Here is a 21,648-nt window from a genome sequence, read left to right as displayed (position 1 = left end):
TGAAGACCACACCAAAACCACTAGCTAACAGGTGAAGAACACACTAGAACCACTAGCTAACAGGTGAAGAACACACTAAAACCACTAGCCAACAGGTGAAGAACACACCAGAACCACTAGCTAACAGGTGAAGAACACACTAGAACAACTAGCTAACATGTGAAGACCACACCAAAACCACTAGCTAACATGTGAAGAACACACCAGAACCACTAGCTAACATGTGAAGAACACACTAGAACCACTAGCTAACAGGTGAAGACCACACTAGAACCACTAGCTAACATGTGAAGAACACACTAGAACCACTAGCTAACATGTGAAGAACACACCAGAACCACTAGCTAACAGGTGAAGAACACACCAAAACCACTAGCTAACAGGTGAAGAACACACCAAAACCACTAGCTAACAGCTAAAGAAAACACCAAAACCACTAGCTTACAGATGAAGAACACACCAAAACCACTAGCTAACAGGTGAAGAACACACCAAAACCACTAGCTTACAGGTGAAGACCACACCAAAACCACTAGCTAACTTACTTCAAATGTGAAGAACTATAGACCAATAACAGGCTTAAGTGAACTGACAACATGAGTTATACGACTTACAGTTCTCAAAGACTCACACACACAATCTCAGCTGGTTATCCTCCGGACAGCTTGTCTCCTTTTCATTTCTCTCACTTTTTTTTCAGTGTGGTGCGCGCACCCGCTCGCGTAGTGAGGCGCGTGTCCGCGCTATTGTCCGACAACCTCTTGTAGAACCTAAAGTAACGAGCCAATTTTGTAAAATGTAAGAAGTAGAAAGTACCGATATTTGGTTTAAAATGTAAGGAGTAGAAGTAAAAAGTCGCCACAAAAATAAATAGTAAAGTAGAAATATCAGAAAAATCTACTTGAGTACAGTAACGAAGTATTTGTACTTTGTTACTTCCCATCTCTAACCAATGGTGATATGATCAGTATAAAACAACTTTCAATCATAATCATTTTTTGTAGATTCTGACAAACATGTTATCAGCCAGTGTAATTTTAATTTATCAAAATCATTTATGACAAAAAAATTCTGATAAATTAATATTTAAAAATAAAGTGTAGGCATTGCATAGTTTGTCAACCAGAGGGCACTGCATAGCATTTGTCCACTATAGTTTGTCCACCAGAGGGCACTCTACAATGTCCCTGTTGGCAACACTGATTTTTTTTCTTTGTAATTGTGTTTTTGTTCAAAGCACTTTAAGTTTCATATCTTAAGTTTGTACTTTCATAAATATTATTTATCAGATTTGACATATTTTGATTTTTCTTTGTTCTGTTGTGACAATAAAAAAACAAGTTTATTTTTATGCATTAAATGCATTATATTATCATAAATTACTACAAATAACTAACGTTAAGGAAATCTTTTTATGTTTTGTTACACTTACATGTATTTATTGGACGATATTTTGGATTTTTAAATGAACAAATATTTGTATCGATATTGGCCTTAAAAATCCTTTATTGGTTGGGCTCTAGTAAACACGAAAAAATAATGTCTATCTTTGTTTATCTGCAAAATATTAACAAAGCCAATAAATCATAGATGCATTGCATTTTTTCCTCAGCAAGGTTCAGGGCCTCCATGAAAAACAAAAGTAAATTTATTTTGAGGCTACTTTTGCAACTTTAAGCAAAGGTATAACTCAATGAAAGTCTAGTTTAATATACACTCACCTAAAGAATTATTAGGAACACTTGTTCAATTTCTCATTAATGCAATTATCTAATCAACGAATCACATGGCAGTTGCTTCAATGCATTTAGGGTTGTGGTCCTGGTCAAGACAATCTCCTGAAACAATGAGTTCACTGTACTAAAAATGCCCCCACGCTCACCAGATCTCAACCCAAAAGAGCATCTTTGGGATGGGGTGGTGTGGCCCTGGATGTGCATCCCACAAATCTCCATCAACTGCAAGATGCTATCCTATCAATATGGGCTAATATTTCTAAAGAATGCTTTCAGCACCTTGTTGAATCAATGCCAAGTACAATTAAGGCAGTTCCGAAGGCGAAAGGGGGTCAAACACAATATTAGAATGGTGTTACTAATAATCCTATAGTTCAGTGTAGATCTGTGAAAAAGTCTGGATCATGGATCAATAACTAAGGATCATAAAAGACACTATCCAGATTTAGTTTTATGACTTATAAGGGTTTTTCCCTGGGTTTGCAAAGGATAGAACTAAGTCTTAGAGGAGTGTGTCACTAAAATAAGAATAGCTACTCCACCTTATAAAGCCAGCCTAGCTTAAGTTATGAGCCTGTGCTGAAGTTTTTGCTAGTAGCACCCTTCCAGCTTCTGCTCTGCTACTTTCACAGCCATAGCATTACTGCTAACTTCACTCTCACACACCTCCCTCTCTCATTTTGCCACAGTATACTTTTAGGCTGCTTGTTGTAGCTTGCTTCTGATATTGTAAGTTAACTTCTCGATGGTCGTTCCTATTATAAGCGATCAAATTGTTGAAAAATTTGACACAGCTTAATTACTCTTATTTCAACCTTCCAATTAGTGAATATTGAAATTTGTGTGGCATTTTACACTGTGAAAAAACATCCCAACAATAGCCGATACTAATATGACTGCTAATATATTGTGCATCCCTAGTTGCTTTCTCAGGATTATCTGCACAGGGCTGTAAAATGCCTTTCCACCAGAGAGTCGTGACATACGGACTACAGAGTTCAGGCTCTGGCATCACAAAGTTAGAGCTTTTTTACCAAGTACTGAAAACTATTTTCCCCAGCCTGTGGTCAAAGGAGCAAGTTTTTTAATTTAATTTTGATGATTTGGGGTTTGGCCGTTAATCAGCCTCCTTGACCTCTGTGTCTCTGTATGTACTAACTAGAATAAGAGGTAGTTGCACATGATCATGCCAATGAGTGATAAAAACTGGCAAGCCTGGGCCTGCTGAGAAGTTTTTGATTGAATTCACTTCTTTGATGAAAGTATATACAACAATGATTAAAATGATTGTGCTCTAGTAAATGTAATTTTTTGGGGGGGGGCTCTTTCTTTTCATCTTTGGCCTCTATGCCAGGCCTTTACCCTCATTCCCACATACAGGAGATTGCCACTAACAAAGCAGGCTTTAATGCCGTGTGTGTGTGTGTGTGTGTGTGTGTGTGTGTGTGTGTGTGTGTGTGTGTGTGTGTGTGTGTGTGTGTGTGTGTGTGTGTGTGTGTGTGTGTGTGTGTGTGTGTGTGTGTGTGTGTGTGTGTGTGTGTGTGTGTGTGTGTGTGTGAGGATTGGTCTGTTCAGTGGGATGAATAGTGTCTTTTTCAGTCTGTCTCTCTTTTTTCCCAACCTCCCCTTTGGATAAACCCACTGGAGATCCTTCTTAACTTGTAAGAGATAATCCTGCCTCTATGCCAGTGATAAAGTGTTGGGAGGCGATGGAGGAGGAGAGATGGATACTGTAGAAAGAAGGAGATGATGAGCAGGAACAAGGAGGATTTACTGTGTATTGAAAAGGAGAATGTTGTCATAACTGACTGCTAAATATTACAATATTTCACAAGCGTAAAACCAATGATTCAAGTGCTCAAACAAGGGAACTTTCTCATGCAATCTTCTTTTACCTCACATCTACTTGGTTTTCTGGCCGGGAGGGTTTTGTACCTTGTATCTTAGCAATGCGGGAGGATTGTATACTGGGCTAGAGAGAGAGAGAGAGAGAGAGAGAGAGAGAGAGAGAGAGAAGAAAGAGAGAGATTCCTCTTGGACTGACACTACTTGACTTGGCCTCTGCTGAGGGCTTTTCAAAACCCAAAAACGGATGTAGCCAGTCAGACATAAACCTGACGGGAATTTCAATGGGTACAAGCTTGCCATTACCCTTAGTGGACTGCAGTGATGCCAAAAAATACAAGGTGTTTAAATGTCAGTCTTGTGTTTGAAGCCAAAACGCAGGCTAATGCTAATGTCCTTGAGGGTAAGGTTTTTTCGTCTTTGCATCTGTTGCTGTAAATCACCCTGTAGAACATAGCTGCTCAACCATTTTATCTTAACATGACATTTGATGTAGGCGTTATATTTCAAGTATCCGCTATCCATTTCAATACTTTTTAATTTCACTACTTGGCTACTGCGTCAAACTGGCCTAAAAAGTGTCTCTCAGGTTAGAAATGACAACTTGTAGAAAGCTACTGGCTGCATGGCAACTAGTAACACCCCGTAGGAATCGAAATCAGTTCTCAATGCTAGTTCTGTTCTGATTTTGGTGTTTTTTTTTGGAACACATATTTGCATTTTTGCTATGCAGCTCTTTATTTTATGCTGGCTCCCTAAATTGGCTCTCGGTCATCAAAAATGTGAGAATCCTTCGTATAGAGTATACTGATGTTTATTCTTTCCTTTGTTTTACAGGTGGTGTCCAAAAGGATGTGTTTTTAAACCCAAACTGCTGGGAGGTCAAGAGGTGACATGCCTCTGTAAAACACCACTCGAAACCAATGGTGAGGAGATGATGAAGTTGACAATGAAGACAACATAACACAAATAGGGAGTTATAGCAACAAATCTAATTGCTGAAATTACAATGGAATCGGTCCAAAGTGCATTATATTAAGCAAAGTTGTGAAAACCCATAGGCATTGAAGATTTATCTATCAAAGTTTTAAGATCTCCGATACTGCTGCAGATTCTGCTTTGTTGGAATCTTGTCCTCACTTCTAGTATAGATTGATTATAAATCCTATTGCTAAATCTCACAAACAAGATCCTAGAGTACCCCTAAGCTATAGAGGAATTATTTTCTTAAGTACAGTAAATAAAATGTACTCCTCTTTACTAAATGAAAGACTAACTAGCTTTATTGAAAAGACAAATATGTTGGCTGAAGAGCAAAATGGATTTTGGCATTGACCATATATTTTACACAATCTTCACTGTGATTTCAAATACATAAAAAAAGGCCTGCATACTTTAGTTTGTTGTATGGACTTCCAGAAAGCATTTGACCTCTTAGTGTACAAACTACCTGAAATTTGAGTAAATTATCAATTTCACAACATGTTAAATTACATTTATGGAGATCCAGAAGCTTGTGTCAGGGTAATTGATTTAATGATGGTGGGACTCAACTCCAACTGGGGTTAAGCAGGATGATTTGTTCTTACCAACACTTCTTTCAGTTTACATAAATGATGTGGTTAACCCCACATCATCACAAACCCTTCACCATACCTCGATATTGGCATGTTTTTTTATTTCAGTTAACTTGTGAAGCTGGTTTGATTTGCATTGGATTGATCTTATTGAAAGTTCTCCATGCCTATCTCTAGGGATGGTGATGGGTATGTGATGAAATGGGATTATTTTAATTCCAAAGGCCAAGGGAACTTTATCAGGATGCATAGTATCCTGGATCCATTAAATTACTAGCCTTTTAAAATAAAAATCTGCCTGCCTCTATGGGAATTTAACATAGGGGTGTCTATACTTATGCCCACTGTATTTTAAAGAAGAACATTTATTTATTATCAATACATTATTAATTCACAAAGAAAATTGGTGTCCTTTAAAAGGATGGATTTTCCTAAATATTTTGAATTAAGTCATTAAGATCAATTTCCAAAAGATGTTTTTTAATCCTCTTTTTAATCAACTTTAACATGTGTGTGTGTGTGTGTGTGTGTGTGTAAACATTGTCAAGCCACTGTATATCTGTTTGGATTTCTCTGACATGAAAACATTTGAGATCCCCCTATTCTACTGAACACAGACAATATTTCTAACAGCCTGTCCTGTCTTCTGTCCCTCAGCTCTGTTGCCATGCCTTCGGGGATGGTGCGTCGTCTTTCAGCAGTCCAAACGCTGCTGTCTCTCCTGCTGCTAGCCATCGACTGGCCCTTCACCTCATTACCTAGTGGTGTTGTCCAAGGATCAAACTCCTCTCCCTCCAGTCTTTATCCCACCTTTATCCGGAATGACACTCTGTTTGAGCACTTGGCCCTGCATCCCGACCCCAGTGTGAGTCGGGTCTACGTCGGGGCCCGAGATCACTTGTTCCAGTTGGATCAGTTTCTCCAACCTGAACTTCAGGATGACACTGGACCAGTCACAGACAGTCGGGAGTGTTTACCTCCTGTAACTGAGAGCAACTGCCCCCAGGCTAGGGTCACCAGCAACCACAACAAGCTTCTGCTGGTCGACCCATATTCCATGGAACTTATTACCTGCGGGAGCGTCAACCAAGGAATCTGTCAGAAGCGTAGCCTGGATTCTGTGGATGTGGTACTTTTCTCTACAGAGAGGCCAGTGGATACTCAGTACGTAGCAGCTAACCACCCAAACGTTAGCACTGTGGGACTGGTGGTTCGCTCTCATCCTGACAGACAGCCAGTTCTTTTTGTTGGGCGGGGTTACACCAGCAGCCACCCACCTATTTCAACACGAAACCTTGCCCAGGAACCTATCTTTTCTTACGAAGAGACTGCCAAATTGGCTGTGGCTGGCCGACTCTCGGAATACGACCATCATTTTGTAGCATCATTCGCCCACCGCCAGCATGTATACTTCCTCTTCTACAGGCGGGACCTAAAGTCACCGTCACGCGAGTATCGCACCTACGTCTCTCGTGTTTGTTTGGATGACCAGGCCTATTACTCCTACGTTGAAGTGCCCTTGACATGCCATTCCAGGGCAGGAAAAGTGTACAACCTCTTGCAAGCTGTCCAGCTTGGGCTCACCACGGACGGTAAATTGAGCCGGGGCTCAGAAGTTTTTCTTGGTGTCTTCTCCACTCATTTGGCTTCATCAACTCGTCCCAGTGAGGACTCGGCCCTCTGCATGTTTAACCTTAAAGACGTGGACCACAGGATTAACTCCACCAGAGACCTGTGCTACACACAGATGGGGAAAGAAGCAGGACAGGAGGCGGCCTACATAGAGTATGAAGTCAAATCTAACTGTGCCAACCTGCCAGAGGTGAGTCCAACAGATTGAATTTGCTTGTTTCTGTTGGACACTTATCAGTTTTCCATATAAATGAAAATATAAAATTGTAAAATTTAAAACTTTTCCGACAATTTTATTATAATTGCTCTATTCAGTTTGTGTCACACAAAAGCACTTTGTCCGGTAAGGTAGAAAAGTGCTATATAAATGCACACTTCTACAATTGTTGCAGGCCTGTACTTGTCATTTAGTTACAGTATTTGTATCTAGGCTTTTCTAACAATCCAGTATGAACAAATGAACACAAATACTTTTTTGTTTAAAGCAATTAGACTGCAACCCATGTAGCCTGATCCTAAACTGTGAAAATTCTAAACCTAGAATGTAAATGTTTCTGACCACTGAGATACACTTAAGCGAGTCACTTAACCATTACTTCAGTGGTCAACATTCTGAACCAGATAGCAGTTTAAACACAATACTCCCATGTATTAGTGTGTGTAATTGTATGTTTGTGTGAAAGGGTGTGACTGAAAAACAGCTTACATTCTAAAAGTTACAGCCTTCATTGTTCGCCCTGTGCTGTTTTAAATTGGAGTATATTTTCTTTCTAAGGGTAACAGTCTATACTGATTATGTAAGTAAATTTACTGAATAGGTAAAAAAATGGTCCAAACTTCAGCAAGAATAAAAATTCCAGTATATAATAGTGTGTAGAATATGAACATAGAATTGATTAGATAGTCTCCATTGTCACGATACTTGATTCAGATACATGAGTCAATATCAGCCCGATATTAGATATTGGCATCAGATCGCTGCATCCATAGTTCCAGCAAAGTGTTATTTGTATCAGAGAGAATGAAATTGAATTTAACATTGAACAATGTAATGCTGTGGTGCAGGCATTTAATTCAATATGATAATTTATCGTCTTGTAATAGAATCATATTGTGAGGACATCACATATCTAGATATTGTGATACACAATTACATTGTCAAAATGGATAATAACATGCACACACTAAACATATTCAGTATACAGCTAGAAAAAAATAGTTTCTCTCTATTATTTCACATGATACTGTTTACCACAATAGTGGTGATTATTTATCATTGTAAAAGTATTTTGTGATGCCACCAATTCTCAACCCTACCTACCTTTTATTATCAACATTGATGTATTTGGTCAAGAATATTATATTTGATTTTCTCCATATCGTCCAGCCCTACCTTCTAATAACACAAAGTCTGGGAATCTTGACCTATCGGGTGTGTTCATGTATATTAATGTGTTAACTGCATGTAAATATTGCATTTGGATGGACAACGTCCTTCTCTATTATGAATACTCTTGTTGTGAGGACAAAGAGCAGTACTGACCCCCACAACCTTTGCAGCCACTTACAACCGATTAGCTCTAGCGCAGAAGGTAGTGCGGACAACGTAATTTAATAGAATTGCTGATCAGGGAGAGATCAGTTGGTGGCATTAGCCATACTAAGTGTAATGTTTAACAAGGCCTGACAAGGATGCAACAAGACACACCAGGCAAAGACAAGGTGAAAGAAAAATACATTATGGATACAGATATACAGTGAAGCAAAATGTCAGATGTATTGATGATCAGGATTCAGAACTCCTACCAACTATTAGTGGTCAATATGGAAATTTAGCATATGTTCTCGTTATGTTACTCCCATGTTTTGTTCGTTACTGCCCTCAGTGTTGGTGTTAAATGTCCAGATGATTGCAGCCTGAATGTGTCTTTACAGTTTAATCACAGGCTGTCATCAGCCAGCGCAGTCAGACAAGCTTAAAGACAGACAAGTCTTTAAGCTTTCAGGCCATGTTCTTCAACCGGATGTCATAAGTTCATTAACTAGTTCAGTAGTCACAATGTAGTTTGGGCTATTCTTAGCATGCAGTCTCTCCTGCTTGCTTTGCTCTAATGGTTGGGCTTTCATAATGTGGACTAACAGGCCTTCTTAACTGTCCTTTAATCCCCATGATTAACTTCATCAATACTCATCACTTTAGCTATTTGGGACACTTTAGCTATGCTATTAAAGCTTAATGTTGACATTGGTGTGCCAAATATCAGCAGTCTTAAACAGTTGGCCAAATATGGAGTCCAGTCATGACAACACACTAGCCAACTACATGCAATCCATCAAAACAAGTAGCCTTCAACCGGCAGAGCTCTCAGGTTCATTCCCTTTACTTCCTATTGTTAAGATGATCAATAATGAAGCAATAACCCTGCTTTAAACGCTGTTGTGGAAAAATAAATTGCCCGGAACAAAAAACAACCATGCTGCCAGAGCAAAGACTCCCTACTGCCAACTGTGGAAGTAAAAACAAATTTCCTGTAGGCTTTAAAGTGTAAAAGTAGCTGGAATCTAGTGATGGTTTGTTCCCAAACACAATCCGTTCTACTGGGATTTTACTAAGCACAGAAGAAACACTGTTGTTATTTAACTGGCTTCCTTGCTGAGGAATGAATAGCAAGTCACTTAAAGGGTTCTGTTTTCACTTAACAAGCATTTGTAGTTTGTGTGCCACATGTGTGTTATTCATTCTTTTGATCTTATCTTCATGTTACTTGACATGACATGTTAGAGACACCACATACTGATTTTCCTCTCCTGTGTCTTTACTTTAAGAACACTCTGACTGCATACCCTTGCGGATCTGACCACACCCCTAGCCCGATGGCCAGCAGGATGGCCGTAGAAGCAGAGACCATATTGGACAGTCCGTCTGCCCGTCTCACTGCTGTGGCTGTAAGCGTGAAGGCGGGACATACCATTGCTTTCCTAGGAGACTCCAAGGGTAACCTGCACAAGGTAACGTGAGGTCACAGATTTCAAGGCATGCACAGACAGGTTGTCAGCCTGCATGACACACACACACACACACACACACCAAGTTGTACTTTGGGCTAACTGTGATGTTATGAGACTGTGCTGTTATTGCTGAAAATATGAAGTAATAGTCTGGCATACTCAGGCCCATATTAAGACAACGTGGTGCCCCTGGCACTATACCTCAAAGGCCCCTGCCCTCCCCCTCAAAATGATGAGACAATTTGTTAGGTATACCCAACAAAATGTGTCGTCATTTTGAGTTCAGACCCTATTAGGGTAACAAATGTTAGGTATTTCTTATGTCTCTGTAATACCTGTGCTTGCACAGACATGTTAATCAACCAAGCTGACAAGCCATTCAACTCTTTTGTCTGTTAACTTCCAGACACCAGCCGCTCCATTCATGTGCCAACCAGTGGAGGTCTAAAATAGTCTGTGTGTAGAGGCCGGCAGGCTGAACTCGGCACTTGAGAAATAATCTCAGGAGCAGGGTCCGGGTATATCTTGTTGTTAAAGAAATGCACTTAGATTATGGTTGTTGGTCCCACTGTTGTACTAACTCAAGTCCCCCAGTGAATAATGAAAACATAGACCTCCAAAAACATCCGTGTATGCCTGGTATGTCAGCGCCTCTGGTGTTGTAAGACAATAAACCCATTGCTAATCAAAATCAAGTTTCTATGGTACATAGATTCACAAGTTAAAAAATTGGAAGTCATTAAGTCTTTAGTTGATGTAGCAAAATTTTGTTTTGAGAATTTTTATATGTGTACATCTACATGTTAAACTGCTCATTCACTGCTCAAAACCTGACCTGCAAAAAAGACTTTGTTTATGTCCTGACGGGTTGCAAACAATTTCTGTCACCAGGGACCGAGAGGAGCTCTGGGCCCCTTCTCCTTGTCTAATAAAGCTCATTCTGTGTAAACAGGGATGTCCTTGCTGGCACTGAATGCCACTAAATAGAAATGTCTGCACATTTCAGTCATGGCAACCAGCCTGTAAGCCTCTGTGGCTTGATCATGTGAAGCTCCTCTGAAATGTCATTGGCCTCAACAAGGCTTTTAGTTTGATTTCCAAGGTGCTGCAGTTGAATCAGGGGGTCCCAGTTGAGTCAAAGTGGTCATGTATGGCAGTGTCTCTGTGGGTTCAAATGGTGTTTAGGGTGAAGCTCCGCCCGACACAAGTTATGTCCTGTTGTGGAAGAAAAATCTGAGCAAATCGGTGATAACGGTGTGTGTATTGAATAGAACATGTCAGCTGAGCATGTGTATTTGTTGAGAAGCATAAAAGCAATTAAGAACACGTTGCGCTTGTTGATCAAAGATAGATAGCATACATTATGTATTTTATTCATTTTGATAATAACGGGACTAAGCTAGAAGGTCAGTGGAGCAGGGAGATTGTAGGGAATCCAGAGTTTACAGATTGTGAGCTTTTCTCCGCACAGTCGGTTCTTTGTCAATTTTTTCTCAATGGGGGCTTGTCATTGAGGCCCCCTGCACATGAAGAATTAGCACAATGACAGCCATTAACATAGTTTTTAACTGTTACGTCACACTGAGTCGCCCATCACTGTGACCAGCTAACGCAGCTTTGTACTTGTGTTGTGCACTGTAATCGCTGACTGGCAGACACAGAGAGACTCATTCAGATTGATATTGAGTTATTGGCGTACAGCAGACAGTGTCTGTGTCAATGTCATAAATGGATACATTGTTGGTCTGTGCTGTCTGACTGCAACCACCAATGATGAACCCTCAACTGTTCACCTAATGTACTCTGTGTAGAAGGATTATCTAACAGAAGAATGTCAGCTAGATTTTTGTGCTGTCATGCGTCATGCATAGAATGAAAAGTGAGCAGCAGAGAAAATATAACAAAGTTATTATTCCTTTGTTTTCTTTTGTTTCTTAATTTTTTCGTTCATGTACAGTCAGCCCATATCCTCTAGTGGCTGTCATTATTAAAGTAACACAAAAAATTTGATTAAAAAAAACATGCCCGCTGAATCAATTGCGCACTCTCCATTGATTCGTCAGAAACGGCCAATGTAATAACTGTGCGGATATAAGCCTTCACAGCTAGTTTTATTTATTTCCCTGTGTTATCTGCTATTCTAATAGACAAATGTGAACAAAACTTTGTCAGTCAAGGACCTAATAATTCCTATAGGGCAAATGTGCATCATCAATTTTGTTTACTAAAGGCTTTTAAGGCTCATTATTATTATTGTAATTGTCTGACTTATGTAAAGGATCCCTACAGAAATATACCTTTATGTTATAGAGTAAGATCTTTTTGTTTAACCAGAAACACCTCAGAGATTGCTATCACTTAATCCACCTGACTCCAATACACAATACTTTGTGTGTATAGAGCCTGCATATTTCCACACCTATTTTTTAGTAAATGGTTAAATTTATAATGGGTTTATTTAACACACAATATAAATATTTATTTTAATTTTATTTCAAAATTAATAAATAGGTTTAATTCAATCAAACCAGAGTGGTGATAACAGTGGAAAGACGAACCGAGACGACTTTTGATAGTTTTATTTAGTTTCTGTTGTTTTTGAGTGAAGTGTGTTTCACAACACTAAAATTATTCTTTATTTAAATGGAGTCTGGGGGGTTTGGTGATAGCTATTCTGGGCTGTTTCATGTTAAACAAAAATGATCCAGTTTGAAAAAAACAAAAGTTAACCTTTAAGGATGAAGGTTAATAATACATTTTAAAGTATTGGTTAGACATGTTTATGGGTCAGAAACAATACCTTTCTGAATTATTAATTGTCATATGGTGGCTGATAAAGTAAAATTTTGGACTCAACCCAACTTCTTTTGTGCTTATCTATCCCATTGAAGATTGGTCCATCTCCTGGAACAAATCATCTTGGGCTAAATGAAACCCAGATTATCATGTATCCCTGTCCAAAAATCCTGGACCTTATCACAGGACCATAGAACCATAGACAAATAGTTGGACGGCAAACCTGTATTTGTGCCAGTGTTTCCGCTGGTAACCACAGCAAAAAACAGAAGAAGTTATTGAATGCAACTAACTTCAGTTGGTAGAGTAATAGCGTGTGAGACAGCGCCTGCTGGACCTGGGCAGGAGATGTGACCCATGGCCAGAATATCATAGTTCATAATAATGCAGCAGAGTGACGATACAGACATTTTATACACATGTGTGTAACTCTGATGACCCGCCATTCAACTCGTGCTGGACCCATTCACAATGAGTCAGCCGTCACTCTGTGTGTAACATACGTCCATTGCACTCTCCCTCTCCCCCTCTCTCCCTAGCTCTTTAATTCAGTTATTGATGAAAACAAGTGAGAGAGATACTTTTTTTTTAATATATATATATATCCTGGGCTATTTATTTCCCATAATTTTCATTTACATGTGTTGCAGCTGTATGTATGTACAACATACAACTTCAACATAAGAGGAATGTAGCACAATATGGATGTGAAAGCAGTTATAAATAGCCTATGTGAAAATCAAATTTGTTTTGGTTAAAATCAACAAATAATCGTGATAGTTAATCGTGATCTGAATATTGATCCAAATAATCATGATCTAAAAAAGTTTGTGAATACAAAACTAAAAAAGAAATAAATATGTCTGAAACATATATGCAAAGTAGAGGGAGACCAACACAAAAAAGCAGCAAAAACTGGATAGAACCATTCCGACTGAAAAAAGAGAAGATACTGAATGTCAAATCACCCAATTTTCCAAATGCTAAAAGACGTTAAGATTATTTGAAAAATGTTGGCAAATAGAATAAGTAAGGTTATTACTTCTCTAATTCATACTGATCAGGTGCGGTTTATTTGCGAGCGTAGCTTGTCAGATAATGTCGGGCCCTCATTAATATTGCATGGTACCCTGTATGTCTGGGCGCCTGGTTTGCTCACCTGGTAGAGTGGGGGCCCATTTATAGAAGTTTACTCCTTGATGCATCAGCCGCGGGTTTGACTCTGACCTGCGGCCCTTTCCTGCATGTCATTTTCCCTCTCTCTCTCCTCTTTCAAGGCTAAGCTGTTCTATACAAACAAAGGCCTAAAATGCTCCCACAAAAAAAAGTATTGTCTGTAGCTGATAGATGATCCCCACTTACTGCAATTTCCCTCGATGCCAAAAAAGGCGTTTGATATGGTTGATTGTTCAAAGTTTCGGAAATATATGGGTTTGGCAGTATTTTTAAAAGTGGATTAAGGTGTTGTATGAGTACCCAGAGGCTGCGGTGCAAACTAACGGGTTCATTTATGAATGTTTTGCTCTTGGACAGTTACTTCATGTTGTTTGATCCTGCAATAAGGTCCAGGGATTTCGGGCCTGGATAAATGATAACCTATGTTGGACTGCAGAGAAACAGGTTCCATTTAGCCCAAGATTATTTATTCTTAGAGATGGGTCAATCCTAAGCGGGATAGATAAGGACATAAGTAGGTGGGTCCAGACTAGTTTAATGATAGCCAGACAGATTATTTTAATAGGATGGAAGAATGAAGGGGTGCCATCAATCCAGAGGGGTCTTGTGAGATGTCCAGGGTGGCGGCGTTTGGCGCTTTTATATTAACGGTTTGCCAGATTGGATGTCTACACTAGCAAATGGAGAAAGTACCTGAGCTTTCTGGAGGACTCCTAGGAAGCTTTGTGCTAGGGAGAGACGTGTATGATGGTGTTGTTGTTATACATATGTTTATTTCATTTATGTTTTTTGACTATTTTGCCTATTCTAAGCTAGTGCCTTGAGGCAACATTAGATTCTACTAGCAGACACACACAGGGCATCAAGTTTTAATAAGAAAAAAGAAGAAAAAGATGGTATATCTTGTTTTTCTGCATACAATTGTATCTTTTTCTTTGTTAAACGTGAGTGCACTGCTGGAGTACTCTTTTGGTTCCATTAAACTTTAAATTTTTCTTAAATTAATATTCTCTTTTAACCAAACAACCCCATCTAAAAATCCTTCTTCGTCAGCTGTAATAGAGATGGATCTGTTGACATTATGGTTCTATGATAGCACGTAGGATTTCTTGTCCAAAATGGCACACACATATAACATGGTCAAATAAAATTCTTACTGTTGCCTACTATGCCTACCATGTGTTTGTGTCCTATTCCAAAACGCTTTATTTGCAAGATGAATAATAAGTTCTTGAAAAAAAATAAAGGCATAACAGAAGGACATTTAAAAGATATTTACATTTTGCGTTGCAGCTCAGTGCATGTTTTTAGTTAACTTGATTCTAACATTTGTATGTGAACATTTGCTCAGGTGTTCTTGGGGCCAAACGGCGAGGTGGAGGAGTACTCTGTCATCTCCATTCAGCAGAATACTGCTATCAGTTCGGATCTCATCCTGGACCAATCAGAGGAACATCTCTTTATAATGACACATAACATGGTATTTGCACACACAGAGACTCTTGTAGCCTCATTTCATGTTTTTTTCTCTAAGCGTCCGTCCTGTGTTGTAGTAATAAAGCTAAAGGGAAATAATTCAGTCTCTCTTGTTTCTGCCCTAATTCCTTCTCTTTCAGTAAAGCAGGCTGTAGTTAAGATTATTCTAATGACCATCATTTTATTTCGCTTTGTTCTACTGGAGAAATTTGGGCCACCTATTCATTTTAATCAGATTTCTGGGAGCTTAGTGTGCATGGTTTGCACGACTGAACATGCTTGTGTTGTCCTGGTTACAGCTACAGAAGCGGCCTGTGGCTGAATGCCAGCAGTACCCAGACTGCCACTCCTGCCTGCTGGCCCACGACCCATACTGTGGCTGGTGCGTCCTGGAGGGAAGGTAAGATAAACCCCAGCAGTTAAAAATGTGTTATAGTCAAGCATTTAAGAAAGTGTGGCTGATATTGACTTCAATTTGAACTAAAGTTGAAGGTGTAAACTTATTTACCTAATCTAACTGGTTATACTCAGTGTTGGATTATTTACAAATAAAGGTATCAGATACCATATGATCCTTAACATGTAACGCATAAAGAACATAAGAACCAGTGCTTAAAGCGTTAACTAGTCTGTTAACCAACTGGATGATCAAAAATAAATAAAAAATTGTGACAGTGACTTAACCTATTGTCATTTATCAAGAGTCAACAGCCTGTGTTGCGGCTCTGTTATGCTGTACTTTGACGCAGCAGAGCTTTAAGCTAAATATTAATGTCAGTTTGCTAACATACCTATAATTACAATGCTAACAGGCTTATGCTAAGCACTAAGCACGTGGTATGTTTACTGTGATCACCATTTTCATAATGGTCATAATCCAAGTATTGAACTTAAATGTTGAATAGATGATGGCGCTAGATGAACAATATGAGGTTGTCAAACTAATTACAGTTCATCCTAAGGGTGACATGAATGTGTGTACCAAATTTCTTGGCAATCTACCCAATAAAGGTATCTGAAGTTGTTGAAATATTATAGTCCGGAGCAACTGACCAACAAACTGACTTGTCGCTTGCATGGCTAGGAAAGCTAAACATTGGCTGGTGTTCATTAGACAAAATAAGCATGTTTTGGCCCAGCTAATGGCATGATAAGCATCTGTCTGCATCATTTATTTTTTTGCTCGCTTTTCACCTTCCGTTAAAAACTAGAAAAAGTATAAATAAAATAATGTAAACTTTAATTGTTACTGTTAAACCAATCTATGGCACTTTTGCTGAACAGAATACATATTATATACAGATTATAATTAGAAGGGCACTCGTAGGGTGCAGACTGCCCATGCTTTCAATGTCATGTATTGTAACTTTTCCAGTCTGGAAATCTTTTCCAACACCACATGGTGTAAGCACAAATTTCTCACTATGATAATAATGTGAGTAATAATAGTTTGTGTCCCAATCCTGTGATTTGAATCTGCTTCAGAATGTAATAGGTTCTTCATTGCCACATGTTACACCTTTCCAACAAGTTTCATGAAAATCATGTCAGTAGGATGGTTGCCAAATCATTAGCAATGTGGGCTCACAGCAAGAAGGTTCTGGGTTTGAACCTATGTTGTTCTGGGATTGGAGTTTGCTAGTTCTCACCATGTTTCTTCAGGGTGCTCCGGTTTCCCCCACCATCAAAAATTATGTACTAGGATTTCCAGTCAGTGCCCTCGATCAAGGCACTGGCTCAGATCTTGAGTTTGTCCCCAGGCCCAGGCTGCCCACTGGTCCCCTTGAGGGATGGGTTAAATGCAGAGAAGGAATTGTGTATGTGAAAGTAAAGTACATTTTACTTTTTGTTTTTCAGCGATCCTGCTGACAAACAGACCTACCGAGTCAAAAACATTACCTTCTTGGCGGGGGAAATTACACGATGAAGATAAATGCTTAGACGTAGCGTAACAGTAAAACAATTGGCAAAGAGCAACAAAGTCAGTTAAGTGACTCAGTTATGTCAGTGACACAGCAAAACCTGTCTAAAGTTTGCTAACACTCACTAGAGTTAGCCACTATAAGCTACTGGTTATGCCAGACTACGTAAAGATGAATTTAACTTTTCATTTGTTAGTTTTCTAAAGTTGACATTATCAACATTAATAATAAGCCGTGTTGACTGTTGCATTATGAATGAGCTGCTCATGGTGCTGTAAAACGTTTATTTTCAGTAATGTATTGTCAGACTTAAGTAGTGTAAAGAATATAAAACGTTCAACGTTGACATATCAGCAGAGAGAGAAAATAACTGGCACTCTTGTTAATTTTTGAAGTGTTTGCAAAGTCATGTTAAAAACTAAGTAAGTGTGCACTGGTTAGATGGTGTTTGAGGCTGATGAAGGAAATCTACCTCTCCATCCCATCGGGAGAGGTCACTGCTCAGCCTCACCACCTGGCCTTCCACCTCCCTCTCACCTTAATGTTTTTCTCCTCGCTCCTCTTTTTTATTATTTGAGAGACAAATTATAGACTTTAACCGTGAAGACAGTGTACATGATATTGGTGTTTTCCCTGCAGGTGCGTGTTGCAGTCACAGTGTGCTCGTGGGAAGCAGCCAGGTCAGTGGCTGTGGAGCTTTGACATGGAGCAGCAGTGTCTGGCCGTCCAAGACCTCAACCCCTTCAACGTCAGCAGGGAGGAGAGCAGGACAGTAAGTCTGAATGCAGTTACAAAAACTTGGGCAAAACAAAACTCTTGGTGTACTGTACATCTCCCCGTCTGGACACATCCTTACAAGGAATTGATGAGAAAAGACGTTTTCTATTCATAGCAGAATAAAAGAATCATCCCCCTCAAACACCTACCACCAATATTGCCTTTCTTTGCCCGAGATAATAGCTTAAACCAAAAGGTGTGGTACAATGATTTGGTACTAATAAAGTTACTAATTAAACTAAATAGTATCAATAAGGTTTAATCAACACAAGATGGTTGATATCCTCACTGATCCTTATGTAAGAGAAAATGTGTTTTACATATGGCATCTTGCAGCATGTCTGTCATAGAGCTGCATCAATTAATAATAAAAAAATATGGGCCGGTTTCTTTTTATCAACTAATGTAAGTTATTTGTGGGTTGAATATAAACTCAGGAGAAGGTATATTGATATGTTTGAGAATTGCAGTTTTGATTTATTGTTATCCTTTTTGAAGAACCTTGGCAGTGTATCTGTGTCCCTCATGTGAGACAGGTGACTAGTAGGTAAAGGACGTAGGCTAATCTACAAACCGTAGAGGTAAACCCCTAATTAGCAGAAAACATCTTGGAGCTATAGTTCAGAAACAGCACGTGAATGAGGAAAAATTAGTATGATAATAAATCAAGCATGAGTCATATTCCTGTAGTCAGGGAATCCCTTTAATTTTTCCAATATTTTTTTTTTTACATTGAAATTTACCACTGAGCAGATCAGATTTACAATTCTCACACTCTGTAACAGCACAGGTATGGACTGCTCTCCCTTCTTCTTTTCTTCCTCTGTCTCATGTGAGGTCACGTTGCATGGGTGAAGGACAGCCGAAAATCTAGATATCTCATCTAAATGGCCACTAATAAAACAATGTGCAAACATGGATCCGATGATTTTTGAAGTCTACCACATGCAGTGCAGCTCTATCTTTCATCAGGGTTAATACTTTGTCTTTCATCAGGTGTCTCTGACAGTCACAGGACTTCCAGTGTTAGAGAAAGATGAGTCCTACTCCTGCTTTTTCATGGACAGTCACAGTCCAGCCATTGTCACAGAATCTGGGGTCACCTGCCATTCTCCTCAAACTAGCCAAGTACCCATGGTGCCTCCTGGACAGGGTGAGTGCTTCAACCCCAGACCTGACCACCTGCTGTTTGAATTTTTCAACTTTGCAACTGGAGGATTTGGCTGCATCCTGCGATGTGATTAATCTTTGTGCGTGTGTGTTTCTGTATGTGTGTGTTTGCATGCCCAGCCATACAATACACGTTTACAGTTCAATCCCTGTGTCCCATTTTCCCTAAACCAGCTTACACAGCAGGGAGTAATATTTACTTTAAAACAAAAAACTTCTTCTTCTTTTTTTATCTCAATATTGTATGCTTCATGGTATGTGATTTGGTTTTCCTAGATTTGGGTGGTTGTTTAGCGTGCTGACAGCAAAGTACTGTTTGTTATGTCAGTGGCAATGATAAAAGAAGATTTAAGGGGCTTAAGAGTGGCCACTCTTACGGTCATACTCACTCAAAAAACACACAAACTCACACACACACACACACACACACACACACAGACACTGGTTACCATGCCTGCATTTCTGAAACTTTCAGCTTGTTGTAGTTCTCTGGAAGCAGGGAGCAAGAAGAATCAGCCTGGGGGGGGTTTACTGAGATATGGACACACAGTCTGCATTTAAGGATCCATTTGTGGCTTACCTTTACTTAAAGAGGGTTAGTGCCAGCACTCACTTAATAATAAGTAAAGCAAAAGACAAGGTCTGTAAGCGCAGCTGATTCTCACCTGGTTGCTGTGGATGAATGTATGAAAATGGGGTGTCCACATATACCAGCAAGTGTTGTATGTAAAAACGTTTAAATAAGTAAATACATTTTTTTTTTTTTTTTAAACAGTGAGTACAATATTATTGTAACTGATGGTCAGAACTATAAAAACAAGACCCACATTTAGTATTCATCATATCTATATCAAATATACCCATACGTTGTAGCATCATGCAGCTTTAAAACATCTTGTGTGTTGTGCCCTGCCTTGTTTATGTTTGCACTCTCTGGGCTGAGGATGGAGGAAGCACATGGTTTCTTATAGGCTTCTGTGATTTTGCTGTCTAGACCAAACCTTCTCCCACTCATTTTCTCACTAGGTTTTAAGAAACATCGTACTCATCCCTGACTTTCTGAACCAGACATGATAAGCTTGGCCAAATATTTTCAGAGGGCTTTTCTTTTAGCATTGTGCTCAGGTGTATTTACTCTCTTCATGTTGTGTTGTTCTTAGACTTTGTCACAGTCACCCTGTCTCTTCGATTCGGCGACGTCACTGTCACAGCGAGGGATTTCACCTTCTATGACTGTACGGCTGTTAAGCAGCTGTCTGGCAGCATGCCGTGAGTTACCATGATTTATCAGCTCTGCTCTCTGGTCTGCTCTGCTCACTGCAGACCTTATAATCAAGTCTTATTCTCTCTCAGGGGCTGTTGTTTTGTAGTTTTGTACCCTGTTTATCTTAGTCTGTTTTGTACCATTTCTTCTCATGTGCTCTCCTGCTTTTAATACTGAATGAATGACTCTACACCTCTGAGTAGAGGAGGCTCTGAGTCCTCATCACATGGCTCCGCTGTGCTCCTTGAGTCTGGGTTAACTGTAACCACAAAACCATACTGACTGGTTTAGCTTATGGTAGTCTCCACTATACAGGAGGTGAAAGACATTGGGCTCATGCTTTTCAAATTTTTATCCTAAACTTTTTTCAGGGAAGATTTTGTGTATAAGTCTTCCACTCATTGTTCATCTGCACACACTGCCCACACAAAGATTATCCCTAGCTGATTTAAATCAGCAAAATATCAATTATTTATGCCATTTAAGAACAAATGTGTTTGTACGAGTGGTTCTTGGTTCTTTTCCCTAAAATAATTGTATAATGTAGTTCTAACCCAACTAAGGAGCTAGTTTTGGTAGGCAAAAAATTTAGAAAATAATGAGCCATAATACAAATGCATGAAAGTGTGAGCCTTCTGAACATCACTGTGTTGAATGCTTGTTAAATATCCTACCAGACCTGCTCACTTTATAAGCCTTCTCTCTCTCTCTCGCTCTCTCTTGCTCTCTCTCTCTCCTTCTTTTCCCATCAGAAACTGAGCCTCAATTAAATTAAATCACTGACCTTTCTTACCACAGGGTCCAGATTGGCAGCAACTGGATTATTAAACTACAGCAGCTTCATCTCTCTTTATCTGTACCATTCTCTCTCCTCTCCCTTCTCCCACTTCTACTATATTTAGTAGTTATGGTTTCTCTTTTCTTTAGGTACTAAATGTAATTGTATAATACATGTTTACGTTTTTTTTATCCAAACATTATGATTGTATTTACAATGTGCATTATTCGCTAGTCTCCGGGCCCCTTTACACAAACTTTAGTTTACCAGAGTGTCCCATTGCATGTATCTGCATTATGATTTACATGCATGTCTGTTAATTTTTGTGAATTGTTTGTGAATTTAAATTCTTTTTATTTTTTATGTTTTACTTCAATTGGACCTCTTCATAGCTTCATTGTTTGCATCCCCTTTACTTACAGTGGGTACGGAAAGTATTCAGACCCCTTTAAATTTTTCACTCTTTGTTTCATTGCAGCCATTTTCCAAA

General features: G+C 39.2%; 1 protein-coding gene across 3 annotated transcripts in view; it reads left to right on the top strand.

Moving 5' to 3' along the window:
- plxnb1b (plexin b1b) overlaps positions 1 to 21,648 on the top strand; it is a 118,975-nt gene that overhangs the window by 72,707 nt on the left and 24,620 nt on the right. For all 3 annotated transcript variants that reach the window (XM_034869127.1, XM_034869125.1, XM_034869126.1), the window contains 8 exons: positions 4,419 to 4,507; positions 5,816 to 6,980; positions 9,617 to 9,799; positions 15,123 to 15,251; positions 15,547 to 15,647; positions 17,809 to 17,941; positions 18,943 to 19,099; positions 20,277 to 20,385. In XM_034869127.1, coding sequence (XP_034725018.1) covers positions 5,826 to 6,980; positions 9,617 to 9,799; positions 15,123 to 15,251; positions 15,547 to 15,647; positions 17,809 to 17,941; positions 18,943 to 19,099; positions 20,277 to 20,385 — 1,967 coding nt within the window. In that variant the 5' untranslated portion in view covers positions 4,419 to 4,507; positions 5,816 to 5,825. The remainder of the gene's footprint in view (positions 1 to 4,418; positions 4,508 to 5,815; positions 6,981 to 9,616; positions 9,800 to 15,122; positions 15,252 to 15,546; positions 15,648 to 17,808; positions 17,942 to 18,942; positions 19,100 to 20,276; positions 20,386 to 21,648) is intronic.

The sequence above is a fragment of the Etheostoma cragini genome, chromosome 4, assembly GCF_013103735.1.
Source record: "Etheostoma cragini isolate CJK2018 chromosome 4, CSU_Ecrag_1.0, whole genome shotgun sequence".
Lineage (NCBI taxonomy): Eukaryota > Metazoa > Chordata > Actinopteri > Perciformes > Percidae > Etheostoma > Etheostoma cragini.
Note: the sequence above shows the minus strand (reverse complement) of the source record. Positions and strands in the feature narration are given on the sequence as shown.